Below are 26,037 nucleotides of genomic sequence, written 5' to 3' on the forward strand. Positions count from 1 at the left end.
AAGGCGGGCTTACAAAGGAGAGCCAATCAAAAGAAAACCAGTAAAGAGAGGCGGGGTTAAAAACCTCAACGATCGAAAGGGGACCGGGTTTTACTGCGAGGACCATCAGGAGAAGGAAAAGCCAATAACAAACAGAAAGGCGATTAGGGAACCAATCAGAAAAAGCGAGGACTAAGAGTGAGCCAACCAGAACACAGTAAGGGAACAAAAGGGGCTTCCCAAGCGCCCGCCCCCCCTCCCCTTAGAACAATTTCACATGACGCAACGGTTGGAGGAAGAAGAAGTCCGGGACTCGGAGCCGCCGCCATTTTGTGTGTGTGAGACTGAGACGGCGGCGGCTGGGGAGGCGGCAGCAGTACCAGCGGCGGCGGCACCACCAGCAGCGGGAGCCCCGGCCCGGAGGATGCGGTAGAAGATCTCGAAAGCATCGAGGAGGGGCGGCGGCAGCAGCGGCGGTGAATCGCGGGAGGGGGCTTTCGGTCGGTGGGTCGGGTCCTGGCGCGGGCCCCGGTCCGAGGAGCATGTCGGGCCCGGAGAGCAGCGCTGGCGGCGCCGAGGCCCGGGAGGACGCCTGCCGCGATTACCAGTCTTCGCTGGAGGACCTGACGTTCAACAGCAAGCCGCACATCAACATGCTGACCATCCTGGCCGAGGAGAACGTGCCCTTCGCCAAGGACATCGTCTCCCTGATCGAGGCGCAAATCGCCAAGGTTTTTATATTCCACCGACTACTACTCCTACCTATACTGCTGGGGGGACAGGCCGGGCAGGGGCGAGCCGGCTGGGGGTAGCGTGTGTGTGCGTGCGTGGAGGGGAGACAGGGAGACCCGGGGCGGGGGCTGGGGGAGGCGGGGATAGCAGGAGTGGGGGGTGGGGGCGACAGACAGGTGAGTGCCCCTGGGGGGGGTGGGGGGGCAGGACAGGACAGGAGGGGGACCGGGGATGTGAGGAAGGGACGGATCGAGCAAACAGGAGTGCAGGAGGGGCGTGGGGCGGGCGGCTTCGGGGAGTCCGGGCAGGGGGTTCCGGGGCCAGCAGCAGGGGAGTTCGGGGCCGCAGACGGGGAGCCGCAGTGCCAAACGCGGACAGGGAGCGAGGCTCATTCTCACACCGGAGGCCCTTCCAGGCAGGCGGAGCAGCAGGGGGGTGATTGTGACAGGGAGTCTGATGTCCGGGAGGGGTTGGGAATCGTCCCCCGCAGCCGCTCCGAGCAGAGCCTGGATGTTGGGAATGAAGGTCCGTGTAAATCCGAGACACAACATGGCGGCCCGGCAGCGACTGGGCGGTAGGACCACCTCGCCCTGCAGCCGGCGTCCCCTGGCCCTGGGGATGATCCTCAGTGTCTCTGGTTTTGACGCTTAAACCCATCAGTTCAGTCATTTGTAGTGTAATTATAACGACGTCCTGGGGCGGGTGGACCGGGGGGACAAAAAATGTAGCTTTTTTTCTGGGTAATTTAATAAAAATAGATCGGAACTGAGATTTCCAGTTTCTTAGATACTAAATGCAGCTCCCTCGTACTTTTAAACACAGGGCGATTCCCCCTTTTTCTTTTTGAGGCATCCGGGTGGGGGAGGGAATCTGCCCTAAGGTAGGGAAGTTTATTTAGGCAGAGCAAGGGGCGAACATCTGGTCTGGTTAGAGAAGCGTGTGGGGGGGTGATGGGGTTGTTTCCTTAGAGAAGTTTATTTGGTATGGGGAGGCTGTTTAGGCTATACACTCTCTGCTCTGACTAAAGCTTAGTGTGGTGGGGGTGTGTATCTAACTTGGTTAGAGAAGCTTATTGGTCAGGGCAGGGGACAAGAAGTGCAGCTCGTAGGATCCTAACATGGCGCCTGAGAGCACATGACACATGGAGTAGAAGGGATGCTCTCTCAAAGCCCAACCCAGGCAGTTGCTGACATCAGTCACCATGGGCACATGGGGGTTTTCATTTTTTTTAGCAGAGGATTTTAACTAGCCCTGAATTTAATTCCAGTAAAATAGCTCCTTTTCATCCCCACCCGAATCAACACAACACCCTCTTTCTCCCCTGTTCCTTCCACTGTTAGGTGGTCTAGGGCTTTTGTATTTAGCTTTAAATTGAGGTTTATCATAGAGAAAATTGTACAATTTATATGGAGGAGGGAAAGGTTTCTAAAGTTATTTATGTTTAATCTGTCTTTCAGTCAGAGCAGGATGGCTTCCTTCAGTGGGTTCTCCAGATCCTTGTCCAGACTAGTTCTAAATGTCTTCAGGGGCTGGGCTTTGCCTTTTCTTTGGGGAGGTGATTTCACAATCTAATGGATTTCATCATTATATCTAATGCGGGGCAATGGATGTGCATATTAAATAATTTGTCATAAATACCAATGCTGTGAATTTTTTCATTTTTGGGTGGTTTTAGAGCCTCCCTGTTTTTTTAAAGATGTTTTAAATCCTGTATCTTTTTGGTTAGTTTTGCCTAGTTACTGTTAGTGACTCTGGTTATATAAGGCAAGTTTTTAGTTCTTCTTGGGAAATTGACCTCCTTTACTAAGCCACTTTAAAAAAAAAAAAAAAGTGTTGCCTGGAGACAGTTTCTGTTCAGTGTAAAACTGAGTGGTTTGCTTTATATTTTAATAAATGGTTTTGAACTGTGTGACTGGTATTATAAAATTTGTAAATAAAATGTATGAAATATGTATTTGTCTTTTTATTTACCATTGTTTAGTGCAGAATCTGTTTCCAAAATCATTATTATTTACATGGTATTTGTTAAGTGTTTAAAAGTGACGTCTGGGGTTCAGATATCAAAATGAGTTTAAGGTTCATATCCTTCAGAAAACTAATTCCCCCTCTCCTCCCTTCCCCCCATGCACATCTTCAGCAACAAATTTCATACATAAATTGAAAGAGAACAGCAAGCATTCTGTAATGAAGGCCAAACTCCTCTATGCATACTTAGTATCCTTCAATATTCTCCTTATTATGCTGAGCTCCCTGGGCTTTTGGATAGTGTCTTGTGGTATCATTCAGCTATAGAGTTCTGTGCTGTATTCTAACTGTATTGGCATCTGAAAACCAAAGTACATTCCAAACTAGGATTCACTTTTGTGGTTAATGGAGTACTTGATAGCTGTATTGACCTAATAAACACTTCCGGAAATGAAGACTTAAAAATTCCAGACTTATCTAAGCACTGGTTTTTAAAATGTAATACCTGAATGACTGAAGTATTCAGCGTTGGGTTTGCTATATAACTCCTCTAAATTACATGAGTCAATGCTAAAACAGGCTGACTTCCTTACCAGATTGAAGTACTTCCACATGCGATTACTTCACAACCTGGTGTGTAATGCAAGTGATCGTTATAACACTTTTTAAAATGACTTTACTACTAGTTTAAATGGATCCAGAAGATCTCAGACTTAAGCGTAGCTGAGTATATTGAGCCTGTGTGCAAACACACTCACCGATGAAATGGAAAAATATATAGCTCCTGCTGTATAAGTAGCTCTTGGGGAATAAGGGCTGGTCAGACAGCTGTGTGTGTTTCACTGAAATCTGACTTCGATTAAATCTTCCTGTTTTCTTTTTAAACAAGGCATTCAGAATTAAAAACTTTTTTAATAAGCTACCTTAAGAAGAAACCAAAACCATCCCATCCATTTGAATATCAAGCAGCATTGGACACTTAGTCTTGGCTTACTAAGGCCAGAGGTGTATCTGTTTCACACAATATTGTATTAGCTCATATTTAAAGTTCAGATAGTGTTAAAGTGTGCACACTTTCAATACCCTGATTAGAGAGTGTACTGATGATGTAAGCCATATTGTGCATTTACCACAGTTTTTATGTTTTAACTGCACCTTCCTAATACATATTAAGACATGCCATCTACTAATTTAATTTTTCACTATGTATACAAGTTAGCATAGGCCGCTACCATATTGAATATTTACCTATGTTTAATATGAAATTACCCCTTATTGCCTCTTCGAGCACGCTTCAGGTCATGGTAGTGGAATGGTTTGAAAATGTAAATAAAAATACATTTAAGAGTAAAAACACAACATATTTTGGCTCTGATTTGCCCATATACAAGACTTGTAGACTCAAAATGACTATTAATTTTGTCTGCAGTTTTTTTAAGCCACTCTAACGGGAAAGGTACTAAATATAAAACTGTAAAGCAAGAGCACTTCCACATGCTTGTCTGGACAATGGGTTTTGTGAAGCGAGGTGTCATTAATGATTTATGGACCCATTGGACAACCCAGTCTAAACTTAAATATGAGTAAATATACTGACTTTTATACCTGGACTTGTGGGATGGCAGATGGGAAAAGTTTTGTCAATGGATGTTCCTGTGGAAGAGGAGCACAGTTAACACAACATGTGTCTTTACGTTGTCCTTTCAACAAGTCTGTGTACCTGCTGATGCTTTCTGGAAGTTGCTGTGCCTTCTGCTTGTGAAAGCCAATGGGAGACATTTAAAATTAATTTTTGGGGGTTAGGCCAACAAGGCTTCATTTGCTTTGGAAGCTGCTGTACCAATCTCACCACCACCACACTAGTCCTAGTGCACAAAGTCCGTACCAATCTTGTGTATGAACTTAAAAATAAAATTTGTGCTCTTTTGACAATGGAGAGTCCAGAGTTTGAAGACTACCTTCCGTGAAAATCTTGGTTTCCAGAGAAGCTCGTCCGTACTCCCATGACCAACCTCATAGCTGAATTTTGTTTGGGTTTAGAACTTTTGCATACATCTCGAAAAGCCGACTGAATAACTACAACTGCTGTAGGAGGCTGAGACTCCTCACGTTCGTTTGGATTGCAGTGGAGTAACTTTAGTCTATTCCAAATGTAGGTTACAAAAAGACTGTCGTATTCAACATATAATCTACATCTACGGAGTTAAATTTTGGGGGCCTTTCTGCTAGAAATCTGAATTCTGTTAATGTGAAATCTAGATAAACAGCTTTAAGTTGATACAAGTCACAATTATTAGAAGTTCCAGCACTAGCTAATAGTGGTTTCATGTTAATTTATAAACTATCAAATGTACCTGAAACAGTTACATTCAAAACACTTAATAGTAACACTCGTGTGCTAATTTTTTTTGCCCAAGTCATTTCATACACAAAGTTAAATAACTGAATGGTTTGGGTTTTTGTTTGGTAGACACACAGCATGGTACTTGATGATGATAAACTTTCCAAGTTCAGTGTGTACAAAATAATCCGTTGATTTGTAGTGTCAGCCAAAAATAGAGACCTGTATTTTTGGGATTGGTTATCCTTTAATCTTAAAAATGTTCAAATGTGTTATACTAAACTTCTCAGTTTCTTCTTATTACTTCAGGCTCCTTCTACAGAGAAGCTCCCTGTTATGTACCTTATGGATTCCATTGTCAAGAACGTTGGAAGAGAGTATCTTACTGCATTTACTAAAAACCTAGTTGCAACATTTATTTGTGTATTTGAAAAGGTACATATGCTTTCAGAAAAGTTCTGTAGTCTAATCAAAGTTGTCTCCTGTATAAATAAATATTTGCCTTTCAGTGTTGGGTTTTCTTGCATGGTGAGGTATAACAATGAATGTTTTTTTAATTTGTCTTTTACTACACTGTTATGTATCAAAAAAAGAAAAGCTGTTAGAAGTACCTAGATAGAGGTTATCAACTCATGGTAATTATCAAGTGAAGTTTTGCTAAATTAACATACTTTGGGGGTGAAAACCTTTAAGTCATCTCACTAGAGAAGTTCATATTAGCATTTTTTAATGTCATGTAATATAACACTTATCTGGTAAGATCTATTGCTGTAGTACAAGTTAATCTATCTTAAATGGTGGTTTTGTTTTTTTTTAAAGCTAGTGAATGCCCTTTCTGCAAAGAAAGTACTTGGATGTTCTCAATTTTTTTTTAATAAGAGGGCAATTATTTTTGCCTTTTGTAGCTGAAGTTGACTTTATTGTTCATTTTAACATTTTTGCACCTGAGTCGCAAAAATGAATGCTTAACTATGAGGCATGCAAGTCGTTGACACATTCACATTCTTGTAGTGGCCTATGGTGAAAGGCTTTCTAAGAAAGTAAAGCTACTATGTTACAAATGAGGGTTTTGTTACAGTCAGCGTTGTACCCAAGTTATGGGTTCAGTGCTGCAAACTTTGTTCATGTTTGTCATCCTTAATCACAAGAAATAATTGGGATTATGCTCCCAAGGAAGAAAGGCAAACCTGAGTAAAGTTTTTGAAGAACTGAGTCTTAATGGATATAAATCAAACTGGAAATTAGGTGGTTATCTTATGTAATTTTTGGCATATCAAGATAAAATAGCATCCCATGAATTTAGCAGATAAAATTAAATAAACATTTTGGTGGATATTTAGCATTTTCTGTTCAGGTTTTACATCCCATTGAGGATCTCAGTGTTTCTTTTAACTCTTCAATTCATATGTATTTTTTAAGTGTTAATTTTTACTTTGTGTGTGAATAGTTGAATAGATTGCATTGGTGAATGTAGACTATTTAAAGGAACATTTCCAAGTTCTGTAAAGTCTTGTGAGTTAAACCATGATGATATGTCACCAGTAAAAGCTCTGTCTATGCTTTTCCAGTGCAACAGAACCTAGATCTGTGGATTATAATTGACATTTCTGAGTTTCATAGGTTTATCATCCCTTACTTTGAACCACTCCCAATTATATTATGTTTTAATGCTTATTTAATACCTACATACTAAATGGATATCTCATTTAATAGTTAAATTGGCATTAAAATGGATAGAAGCCAGTTGATAACTGTCTTGGAGTCCAGTGTTAACATTGTTATAAATCTTGCTTATTAGTAAGATGGTCACTAGCAAGAGAAGTCAGATGTTCAGTTCTGTCCTTGCAGCTATTTTTGCTGTGAATTTCAAACTACTGTATTGAAGGAAAAAATAGATCTTTCCTTTAAGGATTACAGAGTACACTATTGATGGGAATTCTTTGGAATGCTTCAATTTAGTTTGAAACTTAAAACAACCTTCCAAATTATAGTATGTCTTGTATTAATTTTTCTTGAAAAATTTAGCACCGCACTAAAAATTGTCTAAAAAGCAAAAATATATTGGCTTAAATAACGGGGACAGCTTTTGAGGTACATTGAGTTAAGGGTCTTCATATTATAAAAATGTATTAATTAAGCAAATAATTTACTAGTTGAATATTTTTAATACAAATTTCTAATTCACCTCGTAGGATATTTGAAACTATTGAAAGAGCTTATAAAAATATAGATACACTAGAGATTTATCACTCTATAGATCCATGTCCTTATACAATTAAACAAAAACTTTAATTGACTTCTAGGTAATTTTTATTTTTGCTACATTTATTCAAAAATAGTTTCCCAATGATATGTTGTTGAGCAAAAACAGTGTCAAAACATTGTGATAGAAGCCCAATGTCTAAATAATGACTTGAAAGCTCAGTAAATCAGAATATTTAGAAAGCTGTTCTCTGATTTGCTAGCAGTTTCCACTTTGTAAATATCTTTAGATTTATATATTGTATAGTTTTTTTGGCTGTCAGTATTTAAAATTTTTTTTTTTACAGAAATTGGGCAAAATTAAGAAATTTTAGCACCTTGATATACAAAATGAAAAGCCTGTTAAGGAGGATGGTGATATGCTATGAAACCCTCAAATGCCTTTCAAGCAGCAAATCCACATACACATTTTTGCTACTTTAAGGTTTTCATAGAATAATTGACATATGCTCTTCAGTTAAAACCTACCTTGGACAGGTGCTGTTGGTATATTTGTATGTTTCTTAGAAAAATTGCTTAGTTCTAAATAGTCAGCTGTGTTCATTAAAGATTTAACGAAAGGATAAAGTTTCCAGGCTAGTGCAGGTACAGAATAAACTCTGAAATTATAATTTTTTTATACGTGTGCTAAAGTTGTTTTATATTAACTTAACAAGCCATAGAATTGTTCTGTTGTTTTTAGGTGGATGAAAATACTAGGAAAAGTTTATTTAAATTACGCTCCACATGGGATGAAATTTTCCCTTTGAAGAAACTGTATGCCCTTGATGTCAGAGTCAACTCATTAGATCCTGCTTGGCCAATTAAACCTCTACCCCCAAATGTGAATACTTCTAGCATCCATGTGAATCCTAAGTTTTTAAATAAATCGGTAAGTTTTAATAGGATTTCTGCATGAGCAGATGTGGTGCACAGTTTTATTATTTACGTGTCCCATTTTGCTGACACTTTAAGCCATTATTAAAGAATTTTGAAGTAGATGCTCTATATAGGCAGACAGGTAAGACAAAGTTCTCAATTATTTAAAGATTAATTGGGTTTATCTTTCATGTGTCAAAATTGGAGTTTAACTAAAACGCTGAATATTCATTGCCTATAAATTGTATTAAATTATATTTTTTAAGCAATCACTTTGAAAATTTGAATTGCGCAATATTTTTAAATGTTCTAATTAATTTTTTCATGAAATTTAAAAACTAATTTATAGTTGGTAAATTGTAATACAAATGAAATAAAGTATCCATTCAGCAGTTAAATGCAATTCGGTTACAATTTTGAATCTCTCCCACTTGTTTCTCCCTCCAAGAGTTGTAATGCCCTTAAAATTATTTTTTCTTTGTAGCCTGAGGAACCTCCTGCACCTATTTGTACAGTCAGTTCATCTGGTACCTCAACTCCTCCAGCTGTTCCTGAAATACAAAAGAATTTGACCCAAGAGCAAATAATAAGACAACAACTGCTAGCAAAGCAAAAACAATTGTTGGAACTTCAACAGAAAAAACTAGAGCTGGAGCTAGAGCAGACTAAAGCACAGTTGGTGAGTAGGGAGTTACAGAGTTTTGCCATACATGGAGGATTTTATTTTGAACAAGACAAATGGATTTTTTTTTGTTTTTTTGAATTATTTATAAAACAGTATCTTGGCTGCACTGTTCGCTATATATGTAGTGGAACATGGCAGTTTTCTCCCTTTTGGGAAAGTCAACTTGTCTCAGAATAAGGCCCTGCTCCTGCAGTGGTATTTTCCAAAGAGGAGCTAACTGTAAAATTAGGGGCTTTAGGATTCAATATGTATTACTTCAAAATATCTTAGTGTGTTTTTATTCAAAACTAGAGTGATGGAAGGCTCTTTAATGCAACTTTACTTTTTATTACAATTTTCAACTTCTGTTGTTTTTGCTTTCCCAAAGTGATGTATATCTGGCAACACAGCGCTAACCCTCTCATCTTTTGTAGTAGTCACTGTGCTATATATATGCTAAAAGCACATAAACCATGCATTTTCAGCAATCTTTATTCCAGTCATTCTTTGAAAACAAAACATTTGTTTCTAACCTAGTGAGACTGGAGCAGGAAGCCTATATAAATACTTTTAAGTCAAGTCAGGTTTGTCTCCCAAAACCCAAATGTGTCAGTCTCACTATGCCTATCATGTGTTCGTATCCTGAATTTCTGCTTTTTCTTGATTTCTTGGGATCAGATGGAAAAACCCTGAAATACAATAATGAAAATCTTCATGTTTTGAAAGATTATAATAGTTTTTTTTTAACTAGTCTTTTATATAGCATGGATATTGCATTGTTTTTCCACTTGATCTTCATTTCTGTTTTCTGTAATGCTACTGCATTTCAGAACAAGTGCTTAGAGGACTGGTCCTGTGAATTCAAAATAATCGTTAACTTTCAAAGCTTTTTCTTCTGTAGTTGATTTTCAGGATGCAGTGCAGCTGAGTAACACTGGTGTAGAGCTTATATTTTACATGCTAACTCTTTTCCCTTCCCATTTTAGGCAGTTTCTCTTAGTGTTCAACAAGGGGCAACCACCATGGGTTCAGTTCAAGCACCTTCATCCAAACAACATGTTTCACAGACTCCTCATATGACAGTCAAAGCTCCTCACCAAGCTTCCGTGCAAACTGAAAAAAACAGACCATCTCCATCTTCTCAGTTTCATGATGTCAAAGTAGTAAACAGAGATCCTCGTCTTAATAGGATGGCTCAACATTCTTCTCATGCTAAAGATCAAAGTCATAGGAAAGAATTTCTATCTTCCACAAGTCTATCTGATATCAAGGCAAACAAAACAGTGCAGGCTGAAAAACAAAATTTGTCAAAGCAAGAAAAGTTAAAATCAAGTGAGAAAACACAGAAGAAAGAACTTGATCAATTAGATGCAAAATCTAAATCACCATCCCCTTTGAAAAGCAAGTTATCCCATACTAAAGATGCTAAAAGCCAAGAATGTGAAAGTATGAAACTATCTGAAATTAGTAAAAGAGATCCAAGATTAAAAAAGCATCTTCAGGAGAAGCCAGATGGTAAAGATGATGATACAAAAGAAAAGAGAAAAAGTATGGAGAGAAAAGAAAAAGAGGAACATAAGACATCTGATCACAGACCTGTTGGCAGCAGAAATAAAGTAATTAATGGCATTGTTCAAAAACAGGACTGTATTACAGAAGAGTCAGAAAAACAAAGTGGAAAACTTGGGAGGTCAAGTAATAGGAAAAGGTCCCGATCACGCTCTCCTAAGTCTCGATCTCCATCTACCCATTCACCAAAGAGAAGAGAGAGAAGATCACCCAAAAGAAGACTGAGGAGTTTGTCTCCTACTTCCTCAACTCCTAAAATTGGAAAGCTCCGTCAGTCAGGGCCTAAGCAATCTCATGTTGAAGAGTTTACACTAACTACAAGGGAAGAAAGAAATTCTAATAAGAGGAACCTTAAACAGGATGCACGAGATCCAAGGAGATTGAAAAAAACTCAAGAAGACAGACCACAGGAAACTGCCAGTCAGCATTCTATAAAGTCCACTTCAGAACCAAAGGAGAATGTGGAAAATTGGCAAGGTTCCAAATCAAGCAAAAGATGGAAATCTGGTTGGGAGGAAAGTAAAAAGTAAGTTACTGATTTTGAGCTTGATCCTGCTGATGAAATCAGTGGGAGTTTTGCTATTGACTGTAGTAGGAGCAGATTTGGTGTGCAGTATTCAGATATCAAAGCAGCGGGATTGTCCTTTAAACGTTTTGACTGGCAATATAGTGTAATCATTGATGCTCAGTTTCCATTGTGGCTGCAGCACATCAGATCTAAATGGAATCAGTTCTAATGTGAATGTAGTAAATAATGTTTCTTGTATAAAGAAACAATGTATATTATAACTAACTTGATTTTATTATTTTCAGTCCACAACAGAATGACGAACATCAAGGACCTAGTAAATCTCCTCATCAGAGGCACAGGGAGATCTGGGCGGCCAGTAAAGGAATTTTGTCACCTCGAGCCCCAAAGCAACAGCATCGATTAAGTGTGGATGCCAATTTGCAGATTCCCAAAGAACTGACTTCTGCAAGCAAACGAGAGCTACTTAAAAGGGTATTATTATAATTAGTATCATATATAGGGCTAGAAGGACTGTAACAGGTTAAGTCCAGCCCTCCAGGCTGAGACAGGACCAAGTAAACTTACAACATTTGTCCAATCAGTTCTTAAAAACCTCCAATGATGGGGATTCCATAACCTCCCTTGGAAGCTTATTCTAGAGCTTAACTAACCTTAGTGAGATTTTTTTTCTAATATCTAATTTTCATTGCCGCAGTTCTCCATGTGAACATGGAGAACAATTGATCCTTGTACTCTTTGTGACAGTTTTTTGAAGACTGTTTTCATGTTCCTCCTTGGTCATCTTTTCTCAGGACTAAATTTTCTCTATTTTTTAACATTTTCCTAATAGGTCAGGCTTTCTAAACCTTTTATCATTTTTGTTATTCTCCTATGGACTCTTTCCAGTTTGTTCATATCTTTCTTAAAATGCAGTGCCCAAAACTGGATTTAGTAATTCAGCTGAGGCCTCACCAGTGCTAGATAAAGGGGGAGCAATTACTTCCCTTGTCTTTCATATAACACTCCTATTCATACATTCCAGATGTTAGCCTTTTTTTGGAACTACATCACATTGTTACTCCTGTTCAATTAGTGATCCATTATAATCCCCAAATCCTTTTCTTCAGTACTATAAGATACTTATTCCCCCTTCTGTAGTTTTGCATTTGATTTTTTTCCTTTGCTAAGTGTTGTACTTTGCATTTGTCTTTATTGAATTTCAATTTGTTGATTTCAGAAAAATTCTCCAATTTGTCAAGGTTATTTTGAATTCTAATCCTGTCCTCCAGAGTGCTTGCAACCCCCTCCCAGTGTGTTATCATCTGCACATTTTATGAGTATCCTCTCCACTCCATAATCCAAGCTATTAATGAAAATATTAAATAGTACCGGATCTAGGACTTATCCCTGTGCAACCCCACTTTATATACCCTCCCAGGTTGCCAGCGAGCCGTTGATAACTACTTTTGGAGTATTGTCATTCAAATAGTTGTACACCCACTTTATAGTAATTTCATTTGTCACATGTCCCCAGTTGGTTTATGAGAATGTCATGTGGGACAGTTAAAAAAGGCCTTACTAAAATAAAGATATAGCACATCTGCTGTTTCCGCCCCCATCCACTAACTAGGCCATTAGACCTGTCAGAGAAGGAAATTAGGCTGGTTTGGAATGATTTGTTCTTGACAAAGCAATGCTGGCTTTTCTTTATAACCCTATTATCCTCTAGGTCAGGCCTGCACAATGTACTGCCCATGGGAGCGGGGTATGTGAGAGTAGGCAAGCGGTGGATGAGGGAGGGGGGCTGAGGAGGCTGGCGGGCACTGGCAGGGGGCAGGTAAACTGGCGGCGGTGGAGGGGCCTGAGGAAGCAAGTTGGGGGGGGGGGGGCAGGTGAGCCGGCAGCTGGTGCCCTCTCCCCTCCTCTCCGCCCCCTCCCCTGAATGCTCCACCCAGCTTCTCCCCCTCCCCTCCGCTTCCCCCAAATCAGCTGTTTGTGCAAGCCTGGAAGGGCAGAGAAGCAGTGCCGCATCTTCGTGCTCAGGCCCAGGGAGGCAGAGACGGAGTGAAGGTGAGCTGGGGTGGGGGGACGCGAAGAGGGCTGCCTGCGCCGCAGCAGGTAACCTGGGGGGGAAGGGGAGAGCCGCAGGGGAACCGCTCCCTGCCCCAGCTCGTCTCCACTTCCCTGGGCCTGAGCGCTTCTCAGCCCTCCCAGGCTTCCCGCATAAACAGCTGATTCATGGGAAGCAGGGAGGCTGCGAGCTCGGCCTAACACAGTGCTCCAAGCGTTGCGCGGCGGCGGTGCGGCCCGACTCCAGCCGAGCGGTGCGGCTGTAGCGCTTCCAGGCAGCGCGGTAAGGGGGCAGGGAGCAGGGTTGGAGGGTTGTTTAGGGGGCAGGGGAGTTCGGGGAGTTGTGGATAGGGGTCGGGGCAGTCAGAGGGCAGGGAACGGGGGTTAAATGGGGGTAAGGGTCCTGAGGGGACCATCAGGAAGGAGGGGGAGGTTGGACAGGGTGGCAGGCAGCAGTCTGTGGCAGGGGTTCCAGGGGCGCTCAGGGGACAGGGAGAAGGGGTGGTTGGATGGGGCAGGGGTCCGTGGGGCCATCAGGAATGAGAGGAGAGGTGGTAGGGGGCAGTCAGGGGACAGGGAAGGGGGTTGGATGGGGCAGGAGTCCTGGGGGGCAAGGGCAGGTGAGAACCCCCTTGTGGGGTTAGGAGGGAACTGGCTATTAAGATTTTGGCAGCTCATCCCTTGCCGGGGGGGGTGGGAGGCTGAGGAGGCGAGGTGGCAGGGGGTGAATATGCGAGCCGTGGAGGAGGGAGCTGAGAAGGCGATTGGGGGGACAGGTGAGCTGGGGGAGTAGGGGTCTGAGGAGGCAAGCAAGTGGGCAGTGGTGGTGGGGCAGGTGAGCTGCAGGGAGTGGGGGGCTAAGGCGAGCGAGGAGACAAGCTATGAGTTGGTGGCTGACCTGTTCTACTGATCTGGTCTGGTTCCCATTCTGCAAGGGATGCAGCTGTCTGGAGGTGCCTGCCTTCCACGCCTTCCTCAGTCACACCTCATTCATTCAACAGGGCCATTGATTGCAAAGTGGGGGGAAGATCTTATTCTTCTTTTAGCAAGAAGACATTTTTCTTTTACCTTAATTATGCTACCTTAGGGGCTCGCTATAACGTACTACCAAGGTTCAATATTGCTGTTTTAGCAGGGCGGCACTGGAGAAGGAGGGTTTGTTTCCGTGGGGTGGGTGGCGTTTTGGGAGGAGGGGAGGCTGGGCGGCGCTTGGAGAGGTTGTTTTCGCAGGGCGGGTGGTGCTGCGGGAGGTGTTTCGGCAGCGCTGGGGTGGAGGGGGGGGTTCGGCCCTCAGCTGTTTTCTTTGGCGTAATATGGCCCTCGCTGCTGTACGAGTTGTGCAGGCCTGCTCTAGGTGCTTACAAATTGATTGATTAATACTTTGTTTTGGTATTTTTCTAAGTATCTAAGTCAGGCTGACTGGTCTATAATTCCCAGGGTCTTGTCTGTTCCCCTTTTTGAAGATAGATGCTATGTTTGCCTTTCTCTGGTGATTGGGACCTCAACCATCTTCCATGAATTCTTGAAGATAATAGCTAACATTTCTGAGATTGTTTCAACTAGTTCTTTAAGTACCCCAGGATGAATTCCATCAGGCTGTGCTGACTTGAACACATCTAACTTATCTAAAATTCTTTAACTTGTTCTTTCCCTATTTTGGCTTGTGTTCCTTCTCTCTTGTTAATATTAATTGTGTTGAGTATCTGGTCACCATTAACCTTTTCAGGGAACACTGAAGCAAAATAGGCATTAAACATCTCAGCCTTCTTGATGTCACCAGTTATTAGCTTTCCTTCCCCGCTAAGTAGAGGACCCACACATTCCTTCGTCTTTCTCTTTCTTCTAATATATTTTAGGAACCTCTTAAAAACGGCCATACTGAGTCAGACCAAAGCTCCATCTAGCCCAGTATCCTGTCTTCCAACAGTGGCCAATGCCAGTTACAGAACAGGTAATCATCAAGTGATCCATCCTCAGTTGCCCATTCCCAATCTTCTTTTTTTCCCCCCTGCTTCTTTGGGTTATGTTTCTAGCTCTTCTGCACGGCAGCAAACACAGAATCTGTATCTACAGTAGCACAAACCTCTGAATAAATAGTATTGGTGGGTTTTTTCATTACACTTTTCTCCGTGGTTTGACTTATTTGCATTATTCATCATAATCATTATGCATATGTTATGTTTTATATGCAAACAAAGGTTTGGGACACCATCCCTGTCCATCCAGGCTAGTAGCCATTGCTGGACCTACCCTCCAGGAACTTACCTTTTTTTTTTTTTTGGGAACCTTGTAATAGTCTTGGCCTTCACAACAGCCTCTGGCAAGGAGTTCCACAGGTTGACTGTGTTGTGTGAAGAAATACTTCCTTTTGTTTGTTTTAAACCTGCTGCTTATTAATTTCATTGGGTGACCCCTGGTTCTTATATTATGAATAGGGGTAAATAACACTTCCGTATTTACTTTCTCCACACCAGTCATGATTTTATAGACCTCTATCATATCCCCCCTTAGTTGTCATCTTTTCCAAACTGAACACTCCCAGTCTTACTAATCTCTCCCCATATGGAAGCTGTTCCATACCCCAATTATTTTTGTTGCCCTTTTCTGTACCTTTTCAATGCCAGTATATCTTTTTGAGATGGGACAACCACATCTGTGTGCAGTATTCAAGATGTGGGCATACCATGACTTTATACAGAAGCAATTTGATATTTTCTGTCTTATTATCTAATGACTCCCAACTTTCTGTTACCTTTTTTGACCGCTGCTGCGCATTGAGTGGATGTTTTCAGAGAACTATCCATAATGACTCCAAGATCTCTTTTTTGAGTGATAACCGCTAATTTAGACCCCATCGTTTTATATGTATAATTGGGATTATGTTTTCCAGTGTGTATTACTTTGTTTTTATCAAAATTGAATTTCATCTGCCGTTTTGTTGCCATCACCCAGTTTTGGAGGTCACTTTGTAACTCTTCACAGTCTGCTTTGGACTTAACTATATTGAATACTTTTGTATCATCTGCAAATATTGCCACTTCCCTGTTAACCCCTTTTTCCAGATGATTTATGAATATGTTGATTAGTACTGGTTCCAGTACAGACCCCTGGGGGACACCACTATTTACATATCTCCATTCTGAAAACACCGTTTATTCCTATCATTTGTTTCCTCTCTTTTAACGAGTTACTGATCCATGAGATACTTTCCCTCTTATCCCATGACTGCTTACTTTGCTTTAGAGCCTTTGGTGAGAAACCTTGTCAGAGGTCCTCTTCTTATTGGTTTTTTTTGTCCCTTGCTAGATGTGACTCATTTTGTGACTTAGGGCTGGTCTACACTATCGCAATAAATCGATCTAAGTTACACCATTTCAATTACGTGAATAATAAAACTGAAGTCAGTGTAGCTAGAGCCACTTACCGCGGTGTCTACACTGTGCTGTGTTGATGGGGATGCTCTCCTGCCAACTTCCCTTGTGCTTCTCAGGGAGGTGGAGTACACAAATTGATAGGAGAGTGCTCTCCCATCGATTTAGCATGTCTTCATCATACCCACTTAATCGACACAACTGCATTGATTGCAGCCGTGCTGATTTAGCCAGTAGTTGTAGACATGGCCTTAGCCTTTCTGTTTTTGTCCTTACATGCGTGTGCTATTCTTTTGTATTCCTCCTTAGCAATTTGTCCACATGTCCACGTTTTGTAGGATTCCTTTTGATTTTTAGGTCATTAAAGAGCTCCAGATGGAGCCATATTGGCTCCTTAATATTCTTCCTATCTTTTCTGTCTTCTCATTGGGATAGTTTGTTGTTGCCCCTGTATTGTCTCTTTAAGAAACTGCCAGCTCTCCTGAACAACTTTTTCCCTTAGATTTTCTTCCCTTGGGACCTTATCTACCAGTTCTCTGAGTTTGTTAAAGTTTGATTTTTTTAAAGTCCATTGTCCATTTTCTGCTGCTCTCATGCCTTGTTTCCTCTGGATCTGTTATTTTGTGATCACCTTCACACACATTGCCTGCCACCTTAATATTCATATTCTGTTGGTCAGTATTAAGTCTAAAATGGCTGTCCCCTTGGGTTACTTGCCTTACTTTCTGAAATTAATTCCAAGAACTTACAGGAAATTTTGTTTCTCATATTTCTTTTCCAGCAGATGTCTGGGTATTACCACATGTTGAGAGTTGGATATCTGTTTGTTCTAGAAATGCTTCATCCACCTCCTCTTCTTACAGTGATGGTTTATAGTAGACTGCTTCCATGACACCATCGCTAATTTTTCTTCCTTTTATTTTTACACAGAGACCTTCAGCTGTCTACCGCTCACCTCCTTCTGTACCTCAGAACAAATTTTTATATTCTTGATGTATAATGCAACACCATTTCCTTTGTTAGACCTGTCTTTTTGTGTAGTTACATTAAAAAAAGGTGTTTTTAAATCTAAAATTTGTTTACATTTTTTTGTACATAGGCAAATGAACGTCTGACATCTGGGGAAATAACACAAGATGAGTTTCTTGTTGTGGCTCATCAGATTCGTCAACTGTTCCAATATCAGGAAGGAAAGCACAGATGCAATGTGTGGGATAGTCCTACAGAGGAAAAATGTGGTATGAAGAAGAAACCCCTTCTGTCTGATGCTGAATTAACGTATTATGAACATAAAGCTAAACTGAAAAGAACACAAGTTCAGCATTCATTTCCAAGACTTGATCTGTTAGATCCTGAAGATATTTTAGGATATGATTTGACTAATGCATTGCTTTCTGGAATAGAATGTGAGCAAACAAAAGGTAAACGTGGAGGACAATTTGACAGAAAAGAGCAATTTGGAGAAAGGTCAAGACGGCATTCTCCTATAAGTGGCAGTAGACCGTATGCTGATGATCTTTCACCACTCGAGAGCCGGCGAAGACATGATGAGCAAAATTCTTCCAAAGGAACAAGAAGTTCTAAAAACTTCGATCCTTATGATAGCTGGGGAGAATCAGATGAATTTAGAGATGCACTCAGGCAACAAGGGAAAAGTATACCGGAGTTTCAAAAAATTGATGGAGATGGATTCTGCAAATTTGATAATCGTGAAGAAAGACAGATGGTTGGACAAAGTGGTACATATTTTATTTTTAAATTCTTGAGGTTAGGTATCTTGCAGAATTTCAGTAAGTAACTATTTTTTTTAATTTTAGGTGTTCGAGAAGAACCGAGATCCCCATTCAGTGAACGTTTCAAGAGACCTAGATATGAAGATCCAGAGAAAACATCATTTATAGAGAGTCCAGGATCAAGATTTGGGGGCATTGACATAAAGCAGAGATTAGGTGCACTCATGGAAGACAGACCACTATTTGATGGTTCACCTAGACAGCCTGCTGCAAGGGGAGGGGGAGATGGACAAGCTGGTCATTTTGTTGATGGGCCTTCTAATAATTCAAGCCCTAGAATTGAAGGGCCACCTGTACAGGCTCCTATGAGGTTTGAGGGGCCCCTTGGTCAGGTGGGAGGAGGAGCTGCCTCACAGTTTGATGGGCCACTAGGACAGGCAGGGGGGAGTGGTGCCCTAAGATTTGATGGGCCACCAGGGCAGATAGGCACCCTCAGGTTTGAGGGGCCTCTTGGGCAAGTGGGTACAGGGGGTGCACTAAGGTTTGAAAGCCCTCTGGGGCAAGTAGGGAGTACTTTAAGGTTTGAGGGGCCTGTGGGTGGTCGCAGGTTAGAGGGGCCTGCAGGCCAGACTATGGTTGGTCTCAGATTTGAGGGGCCTCATGGTCAGCCATCGGGTGGTCTCAGGTTTGATGGACCCCATAGTCAACCTATGGGGCCTCATGGCCAACCAGGGGGTGGACTCAGATTTGAGGGACCCCATGGTCAACCTATGGGGCCTCGTGGTCAACCAGGGAGTGGTCTTAGGTTTGAGGGGCCACATATCCAGCCAATGGGGCCCCATGGTCAACCAGGGAGTGGTCTCCGTTTTGAGGGGCCACATGGTCAGCCTGTAGGGCCACATGGTCAGCCAGGAGGAGGTCTGCGTTTTGAGGGGCCCCATGGTCAGTCTGTAGGGCCACATGTCCAGGGAGGAGGTGGTCTCAGATTTGAAGGTCCACATGTCCAGCCAGGGCTTGGTCCTAGGTTTGAGGGTCCATCGGTCCAGACGGGAGGTGGACTTAGATTTGAAGGGCCTTTGGGTCAGACTGGTCCAAGATTTGATGGCTGTCATTCGTCCAGATTTGATAGTCAGCCTGGTCAGCTATCACTTTTGCAAAGATTTGATGGATTACATGGACAACCTGGCCCAAGATTTGAAAGGGCACCTGGTCAACAGACACCTCCTCGGTTTGATGGACCACCTGGTCAGCAGCCACGATTTGATACACCAGTACCTCAAAGGTTTGATGGTCCTCAACACCAGCCAGGTTCAAGGTTTGCAATGCCCCTTGGTCTTCAAGGTCCAAGGTTTGAAAATGTAGCTAACGCTCCTGCCTCAAGACTGGAAACAATATCTTACGGGCAAACTGGTCCATACAGTGAACATCCCAATCAGACTTACAATGGACCGTCCCATGGTATGCAGTTCCAGAGACCTGAAATGTTTGATGCCTCTCAGGGACCAAATTTTAATGGGCCACCTGGCCCTGGGGCACAGAACTTTCCCAATCCACTTAACAGAGCATCTGGACATTATTTTGATGACAAGAATCTTCAGGGTCCTCAATATGGAAACTTCAATACCATGCCTAATTCTATGTCAGTAGGAAATACTCAGCAACCACAGCAGGTAAGATTGTTTAATATTAAACTTGCCTACATCTGTATAGCAAAATTTTATGACTTTGAGGGCTTGGGACACAGCACCCCTACAGATGGTTTCAAATTTAAAAAGTCTTAATTTGAATATTCCATAATTGTCTGCAATCATAATTTTAAAATGACATAGTCTGATAATTTTGGTTCCAAATTGAAGCTTTTTTAGAGAAACATCCTAATCTATTAGGAAAAAATTTTAATTTTTTTTTTTAATAGGTTCAGGTATTTCCAAGCATGTTTTAGAAGTTCCCCTGCAGTGTGTACACCTGAAAGTGTAACCTGATCAAAACAGTAATGAAATTGGTCTATTTCCACTACGCCCTTGAATGCAAAAATAGCTGGGATTGGAGTTATAAATCGTGCAGTATTTTAACTACCCTTTGCACAAAATGAATTCCATGGAAAATGTTAAACTTAGGTGCATATAAACACTCCTGATATTTCTGCAAAAGAAGTAAAGGCCAAATGCTACCTAACAAGTGTAGATAAGTAGGACAAAGCTGGTGTGGATATGTGTAGGGTATGTAGTGCACACAGGGTTTATTTCAGCTAGCCCTATTAGAACTGTAGAATTTAGTACCCTCATGAGGGAGGAAGATTGTTAGGAAATAGGGGATTTTGGCACACTCCAACTAGTTGGGGGACAAAAAGTGCCTGTTTTAGCAGACATCTTTCATCCATGGGTGAGGTCACTTGGCTTCAGTATTGATTGTCTTGCAAAAATCCTCTTCAGTAGGAGGAGTTGGTGTTAAACATCTTTAACAAAGCCAGTTGATTAGAAAATTTGAATTCTACAAGCATTCTTCATTCTGAGGGTATAAGTTGAATGTGATATGAAGAATTACTAATTAAATGAATACAAATAGTTAGGTGTTCTCATACCACTTATAGTGGTAAAATTTTAAAGAACACCAAAGCCAACAGGCATGAATCCAGAAATATATGCTGAAGGAACTTACTAATCAACTGCCTTCTGCAAAACTGTAGCAGAAGTAATTATAAAAAACTACTTTTCCCCTCTGAAATTCACTAGCATTTATTTATTTTTTGGAGACATCCAGGATTTCATTATTTTTTGGTATAACTGGTACCATTTACATTTTCAGCTAAAAAACTGAATATATTTACTTCATGTTGGAGTTTACTTTACTTAAAAATGAGTCCAATTTGGGTGAAAAGGAACAATTTAAAAGAAGCAATGATGAGTCACTATTGGAAAATGAATTTAAAATGTGCAGGCCTGGTGGCTAAAAGAAACAAATATCCCTTATTAAATAAGTAAGCATGGAAGGACTTGTGCATTTCATTAGGTCTCTCCCACCTACCCACCCACCCAGTGCTTGGCAATAAAAATATAGTTTGAAATACTGTGGTGTCCGTTTATAAGGAGCCTTCAAAAACGTACGGCAGCATTACCCCTTCATGGATATAAATAGGTAAATGCGTAATGCAGAGGATCCCAAACTGTGGAGCAGAATGTTCAGGGGGGCACAGCTGGGGCCTGGGCCAGCCCCCCATGGTGTGCGGGGAGGGAGTGCCACTCAGCTCCGCTCCTGGCCCCGGCTACCGGCCCTAGCCCCCTTACCCCTGTCTGTGTCCCCCCGTCCTGGAGCCATGGTCTCGCTCCTGCGCCCAGCTTGGGGGAAAGGGAGGTAAACCAGAGGTAGGAGGGGGGCGTGAGGTAAAAAGTTTGGGGACCACTGGCATAATGGGCTTAAATTGTAGCAAAGGAGATTTAAGTTGAACATAATGAAAAAATTCCAGATTATTAGGGTAGTGTGGGAAGGTTGTGGAATCTGTCACTGGATGTTTTTAAAAACAGATTAGACAAACACCTGTCAGGGATGGTCTAGATAATACTTAGTCCTTCCTGGGGCAGGGAACTGGACTAGATGACCTCTTGAGGTCCTTTTCAGTCCTACATTTCTATGGTTCCGTACTGGCGACACTTTCGGAATTAATAGTAAAATGTAAGAACATTTTGTAATTCAAATAGCTATGAGAAAAGTACATAACTTTTTACTTTTACAGGTTCCTGGTCTATCTGTATCTTCTCAACCTGGACCTTACAGTCAAGGACAAACATATTTACCAGTGCTTGCACAAAATCCTGGAAACTTTCAGAATCAAGCAGGTATATACACAGTTTGTACTGGCTATTTTAAACTAGTGTTCAAACTTTATTAATCAGAAACCACAGATTCTTCTTCGAGTGATTGCTCATATCCATTCCAGGTAGGTGTATGCGCCGCGCGTGCACGTCTGCCGGAAACTTTTTACCCTAGCAACTCCAGTGGGCCGGCAGGTCGCCCCCTAGAGTGGCGCCAGTATGGCACCAGATATATACCCCTGCCGGCCCGCCCGCTCCTCAGTGTCGGTTGCTGCAACTGTGGAGTGCGGCTTGCTGACCTCCACGTCCCTAGCTCTCCTGTTCCTGTTCGTCGTTTGGCTTGTAAATAATTCTTAGTTAAGTAATAGATAGTCTTTTAGTATAGAAATAGTTAGTTAGAATCTTGTAAATAGTTATTGAACGTTGCCTGCGGGTGGGCCGTTGCCCTCCCCGGCACCCGGCACCGGGCCCATGCCTGGCTCGCCGGGTTTCAAGCAGTGCTCGGTGTGCAAGAAGCCGATGCCCACGAGCGATCCCCACGACGCGTGCCTTAAGTGCCTAGGGGAATCGCAAATTAGCGACAAGTGCCTCATTTGCAAGGCTTTTAAGCCTCGCACTAAAAAGGAGAGAGACCAAAGACTCCGCGCTCTCCTTATGGAAGCGGCTCTGTCTCCGGCACCGGCGGCGCAGTCAGCCAGTTCTACTCCGGCACCGAACCGCGCCGGCACCGGCAAGACTCCCCGGCACCGACCGTCTCCGGCACCGGGAGCAGATCTACATCCCTCAGCGTCTGCGACACCATCAAGGCAGGCCCGAGTGGACCGCCCGACACCTACCTTAGCCGCGGCACCGCCTGCAGGACTGCTGTCGACTCCGGGCCCGAAAGGTCCGTCAAGTCCAGCCCCACCTAGCTCCTCCATAAGATCAGGGGTTGAGCTAAGGGTCCCGTCGACGCTGGAGACTTTCGCCTCGGCTCGGGACTTAATTGCTCTGACGGAGCCATCTCAGCCTCAGCCGGCACCCCCGGGACGCATAACTTCCAGGGGTAAGCCGATGCTTCGAGCGCTGTCTCCCGAGTCCTGGCACCGATCACCCCGGAGGCGCGAATGCTCACGCTCGGGGCGCCGCTCGGAGTCCCGGCACCGGTCGCCCAGACGGTACCGGTCGTACTCGCGGCACCGATCACCATCCGCACGGTCCCGGTCGGGCTCATCTCACCACCGGCACCGAGACTCCAGGAGCCGTTCACCTCGGTGTTCGGCCCCACGGTTGACCTCCTGGCACCGAACCGGTGGCAGGTCCCGAACCCGGTCGACCTCCCGGCACCGCGCTGGTGGTAGATCCCAGTATCCGCTGCCGTCCCGGCACCGTGTTCTCAGAAGGTCGTGGTCCCGCTCCCGGCACCGACATCGCTCCCGATCCTGGTCGGGATCTCGACACAGATCATCACACCGTTCTCGGTCCCGATCCCGGAACCGATGTGGGTCGCGGCACCGAGCCTTGGCACCGAGGGGAGCGTCAGTCACGGCGCATAGAGCTGCATACCAGCCAAGCTCAGCGCCCCCCTGGCTTCTAGGGAGCCGTCAATCTCCTCCCACACTGACAGTGCCTATGCCATGGCACAGGACAGACACGCGGCCCTGTTCCAAGACCCTCCACCACAAGAACGAGGGCCTCCACAGTCGGGGTTTTGGACCCCATGGGCATACTCTCAGGCCCAGGGTCCGCAACACATTACCCCCCGCCCTGTGGCGGAGCGCAGACCACCGGAGGCGACGGTGTCTAGACCCCCTCACTCCCCGGAAACAGACGGTACTCACTGGGACCCAGAGCTCCCTCCAGAAACGGAGGTGCAGCCCCTCACGGAACCCCCCGTGGACACTTTGTTGCCGGGGGTCTCCTCGTCCTTGTCTCTGGATGAGACAGTGGCGGGTACCTCGTCCTCCAGTCCCCCCCCCACTGGATTTGAGGGCACACCAAGACCTCCTCCGCCGAGTGGCACAGAACCTGAACTTGCAGGCGGAGGAGGTGTCGGAAATTGAGGACCCGGTGGTGAGCATCCTTTCAGCCAATGCACCCACCAGAGTGGCCCTACCCTTCATAAAAACGATACAGACTAATGCCACTAACATCTGGCAGTCACCGGCCTCCATCCCTCCGACCGCTCGAGGGGTGGAGCGAAAGTACATGGCCCCCTCAAAGGGCTATGAATACTTATATGTTCACCCGACCCCCTGCTCGTTGGTGGTCCAGTCAGTGAACAGTAGGGAGCGCCACGGGCAAGAGGCCCCAGCGCCCAAGTCGAAGGAGGCGAGGCGGATGGACCTCCTGGGCCGCAAGGTCTATTCGGCGGGGGCGCTGCAGCTCCGGGTATCGAACCAATAGGCCCTCCTCAGCCGCTACTCCTTCAATTCCTGGGTAGCGGCGGGGAAGTTTGCGGAGCTCTTGCCCCAGGATGCACGCCAGGAATTTTCCACCATCCTGGACGAGGGCAAGAAAGTAGCAAGAACATAGCTACAGGCCTCCCTTGATGCTGCCAACTCGGCCGGTCGGACCCTAGCTTCGGGGCTCACGATGCGCCGGATCTCTTGGCTGCAGGTCTCTGGCCTTCCGCCGGAGCTTCAGCACACAATCCAGGACCTCCACTTCGAAGGCCAGGGCCTGTTTTCGGATAAAACAGACCCTAGACTGAAAGATCTTAAAGATAACAGGGTCATAATAAGGTCGCTGGGCATGCATACGCCGCGACACAACGCAGGCCATTCAGGCAGCAAAACCAGCAGCAGCAGCGGCGGCCATACCCTCAGTTCCGCCCGCGGCAGGACCCTTCGAGGCGCCGAGGCAGAAACAACCGCCGCAGGCAGTCTGGTGGGCAAACGGGACAGAACCAATGCTCCACCAAGGCCCCTCCAGGGCCTAAGCCTTCATTTTGAAGGTGCGCCCGAGGTCGCAGTACCAGTTTCCCCTCCGGATCCTTCCCCGCAGTTTTCCAACCGCCTTTTTCCTCCCGACGTGGACCCAAATAATGTCGGACCGTTGGGTCTTGCGTACGGTGCAGGCCGGTTATCACCTGCAGTTTTCTTCGCTCCCACCCTCCCACCCACCATCCCCGTCCCTCTTCAGGGACCCCTCTCACGAGCAATTCCTCCGTCAGGAAGTGCACGCGCTCCTTGCCAAGGGAGCCATAGAGGCGGTTCCGGAAAACGAGAAGGGCAAGGGGTTTTATTCCCGTTACTTTCTAATCCCCAAATCCAAGGGCGGCCTCAGGCCCATCCTCGACCTGCAGGAACTCAACAAGTATATCGTGAAGTTGAAGTTCCGCATGGTATCCCTTGGAACCATCATCCTATCCCTGGATCCCAGAGACTGGTACGCCGCCCTCGATATGCAGGACGCCTACTTTCACATCTCTATTGCCCCCCAACACAGGCGTTTCCTCCGCTTTGTGGCCGACTGCCAACATTACCAATTTGCGGTCCTTCCGTTTGGCCTCTCTACGGCCCCGAGAGTGTTTACAAAATGCATGGCAGTCGTCGTCGCACACCTTCGACGCTGCCGCATCCACGTCTTCCCCTACTTGGACGACTGGCTGATCCGAGGCACGTCGGAACTGCAGGTCCGCGACCATGTCGCCAGGATCAGCACCCTCTTTGCAGCCTTGGGCCTCGTAATCAATGTGGACAAGTCTACTCTACTCCCCACTCAGCGGATAGAGTTTATCGGGGCCGTTCTGGACTCTGCCCTGGCCAGGGCCTTGTTACCCTTGCCCAGGTTCCAGTCGTTGTCGGATATCATTCTACGGTTGCGAGCGGCCCTGCTGACCTCAATACGAACATGTCTGGCCCTCCTAGACCACATGGCAGCCTGCACGTTTGTAATGGCATATGCCCGACTCCGCATGAGACCTCTTCAATCATGGCTCATTGGGCAGTATCGGCCTGCCAGACAGTCGTTGGACACGGTCGTCACCGTCCCTCAGAGGGTGCTGGACTCTCTTCGCTGGTGGCTGGACCAATCCGTAGTCTGTGCGGGGCTCCCATTCCATCCGCCCCAACCTTCGGCATCCCTGACCACGGACACCACAAGAGATCAACCTCCATATCAACGTACAAGAGTTGAGAGCGGTCCGCCTTGCTTGTCAAGCGTTTGTCCATCTCCTTCAAGGTCGTTGTG

General features: G+C 44.4%; 1 protein-coding gene across 1 annotated transcript in view; it reads left to right on the plus strand.

Moving 5' to 3' along the window:
- Window positions 1–240: 240 nt before the first annotated feature.
- The window catches only part of PCF11 (PCF11 cleavage and polyadenylation factor subunit), a 36,447-nt gene continuing 10,650 nt past the window's right edge, over window positions 241–26,037 (plus strand). Inside the window, exons 1-9 of the mRNA XM_030558445.1 lie at window positions 241–710; window positions 5,327–5,452; window positions 7,962–8,150; window positions 8,622–8,816; window positions 9,788–10,896; window positions 11,184–11,373; window positions 17,422–18,061; window positions 18,140–19,725; window positions 21,786–21,888. Of these exons, the coding sequence (XP_030414305.1) occupies window positions 522–710; window positions 5,327–5,452; window positions 7,962–8,150; window positions 8,622–8,816; window positions 9,788–10,896; window positions 11,184–11,373; window positions 17,422–18,061; window positions 18,140–19,725; window positions 21,786–21,888 (4,327 nt within the window). The 5' untranslated portion in view covers window positions 241–521. The remainder of the gene's footprint in view (window positions 711–5,326; window positions 5,453–7,961; window positions 8,151–8,621; window positions 8,817–9,787; window positions 10,897–11,183; window positions 11,374–17,421; window positions 18,062–18,139; window positions 19,726–21,785; window positions 21,889–26,037) is intronic.

The sequence above is a fragment of the Gopherus evgoodei genome, chromosome 1 (genome assembly GCF_007399415.2).
Source record: "Gopherus evgoodei ecotype Sinaloan lineage chromosome 1, rGopEvg1_v1.p, whole genome shotgun sequence".
Taxonomy (NCBI): Eukaryota; Metazoa; Chordata; order Testudines; family Testudinidae; genus Gopherus; species Gopherus evgoodei.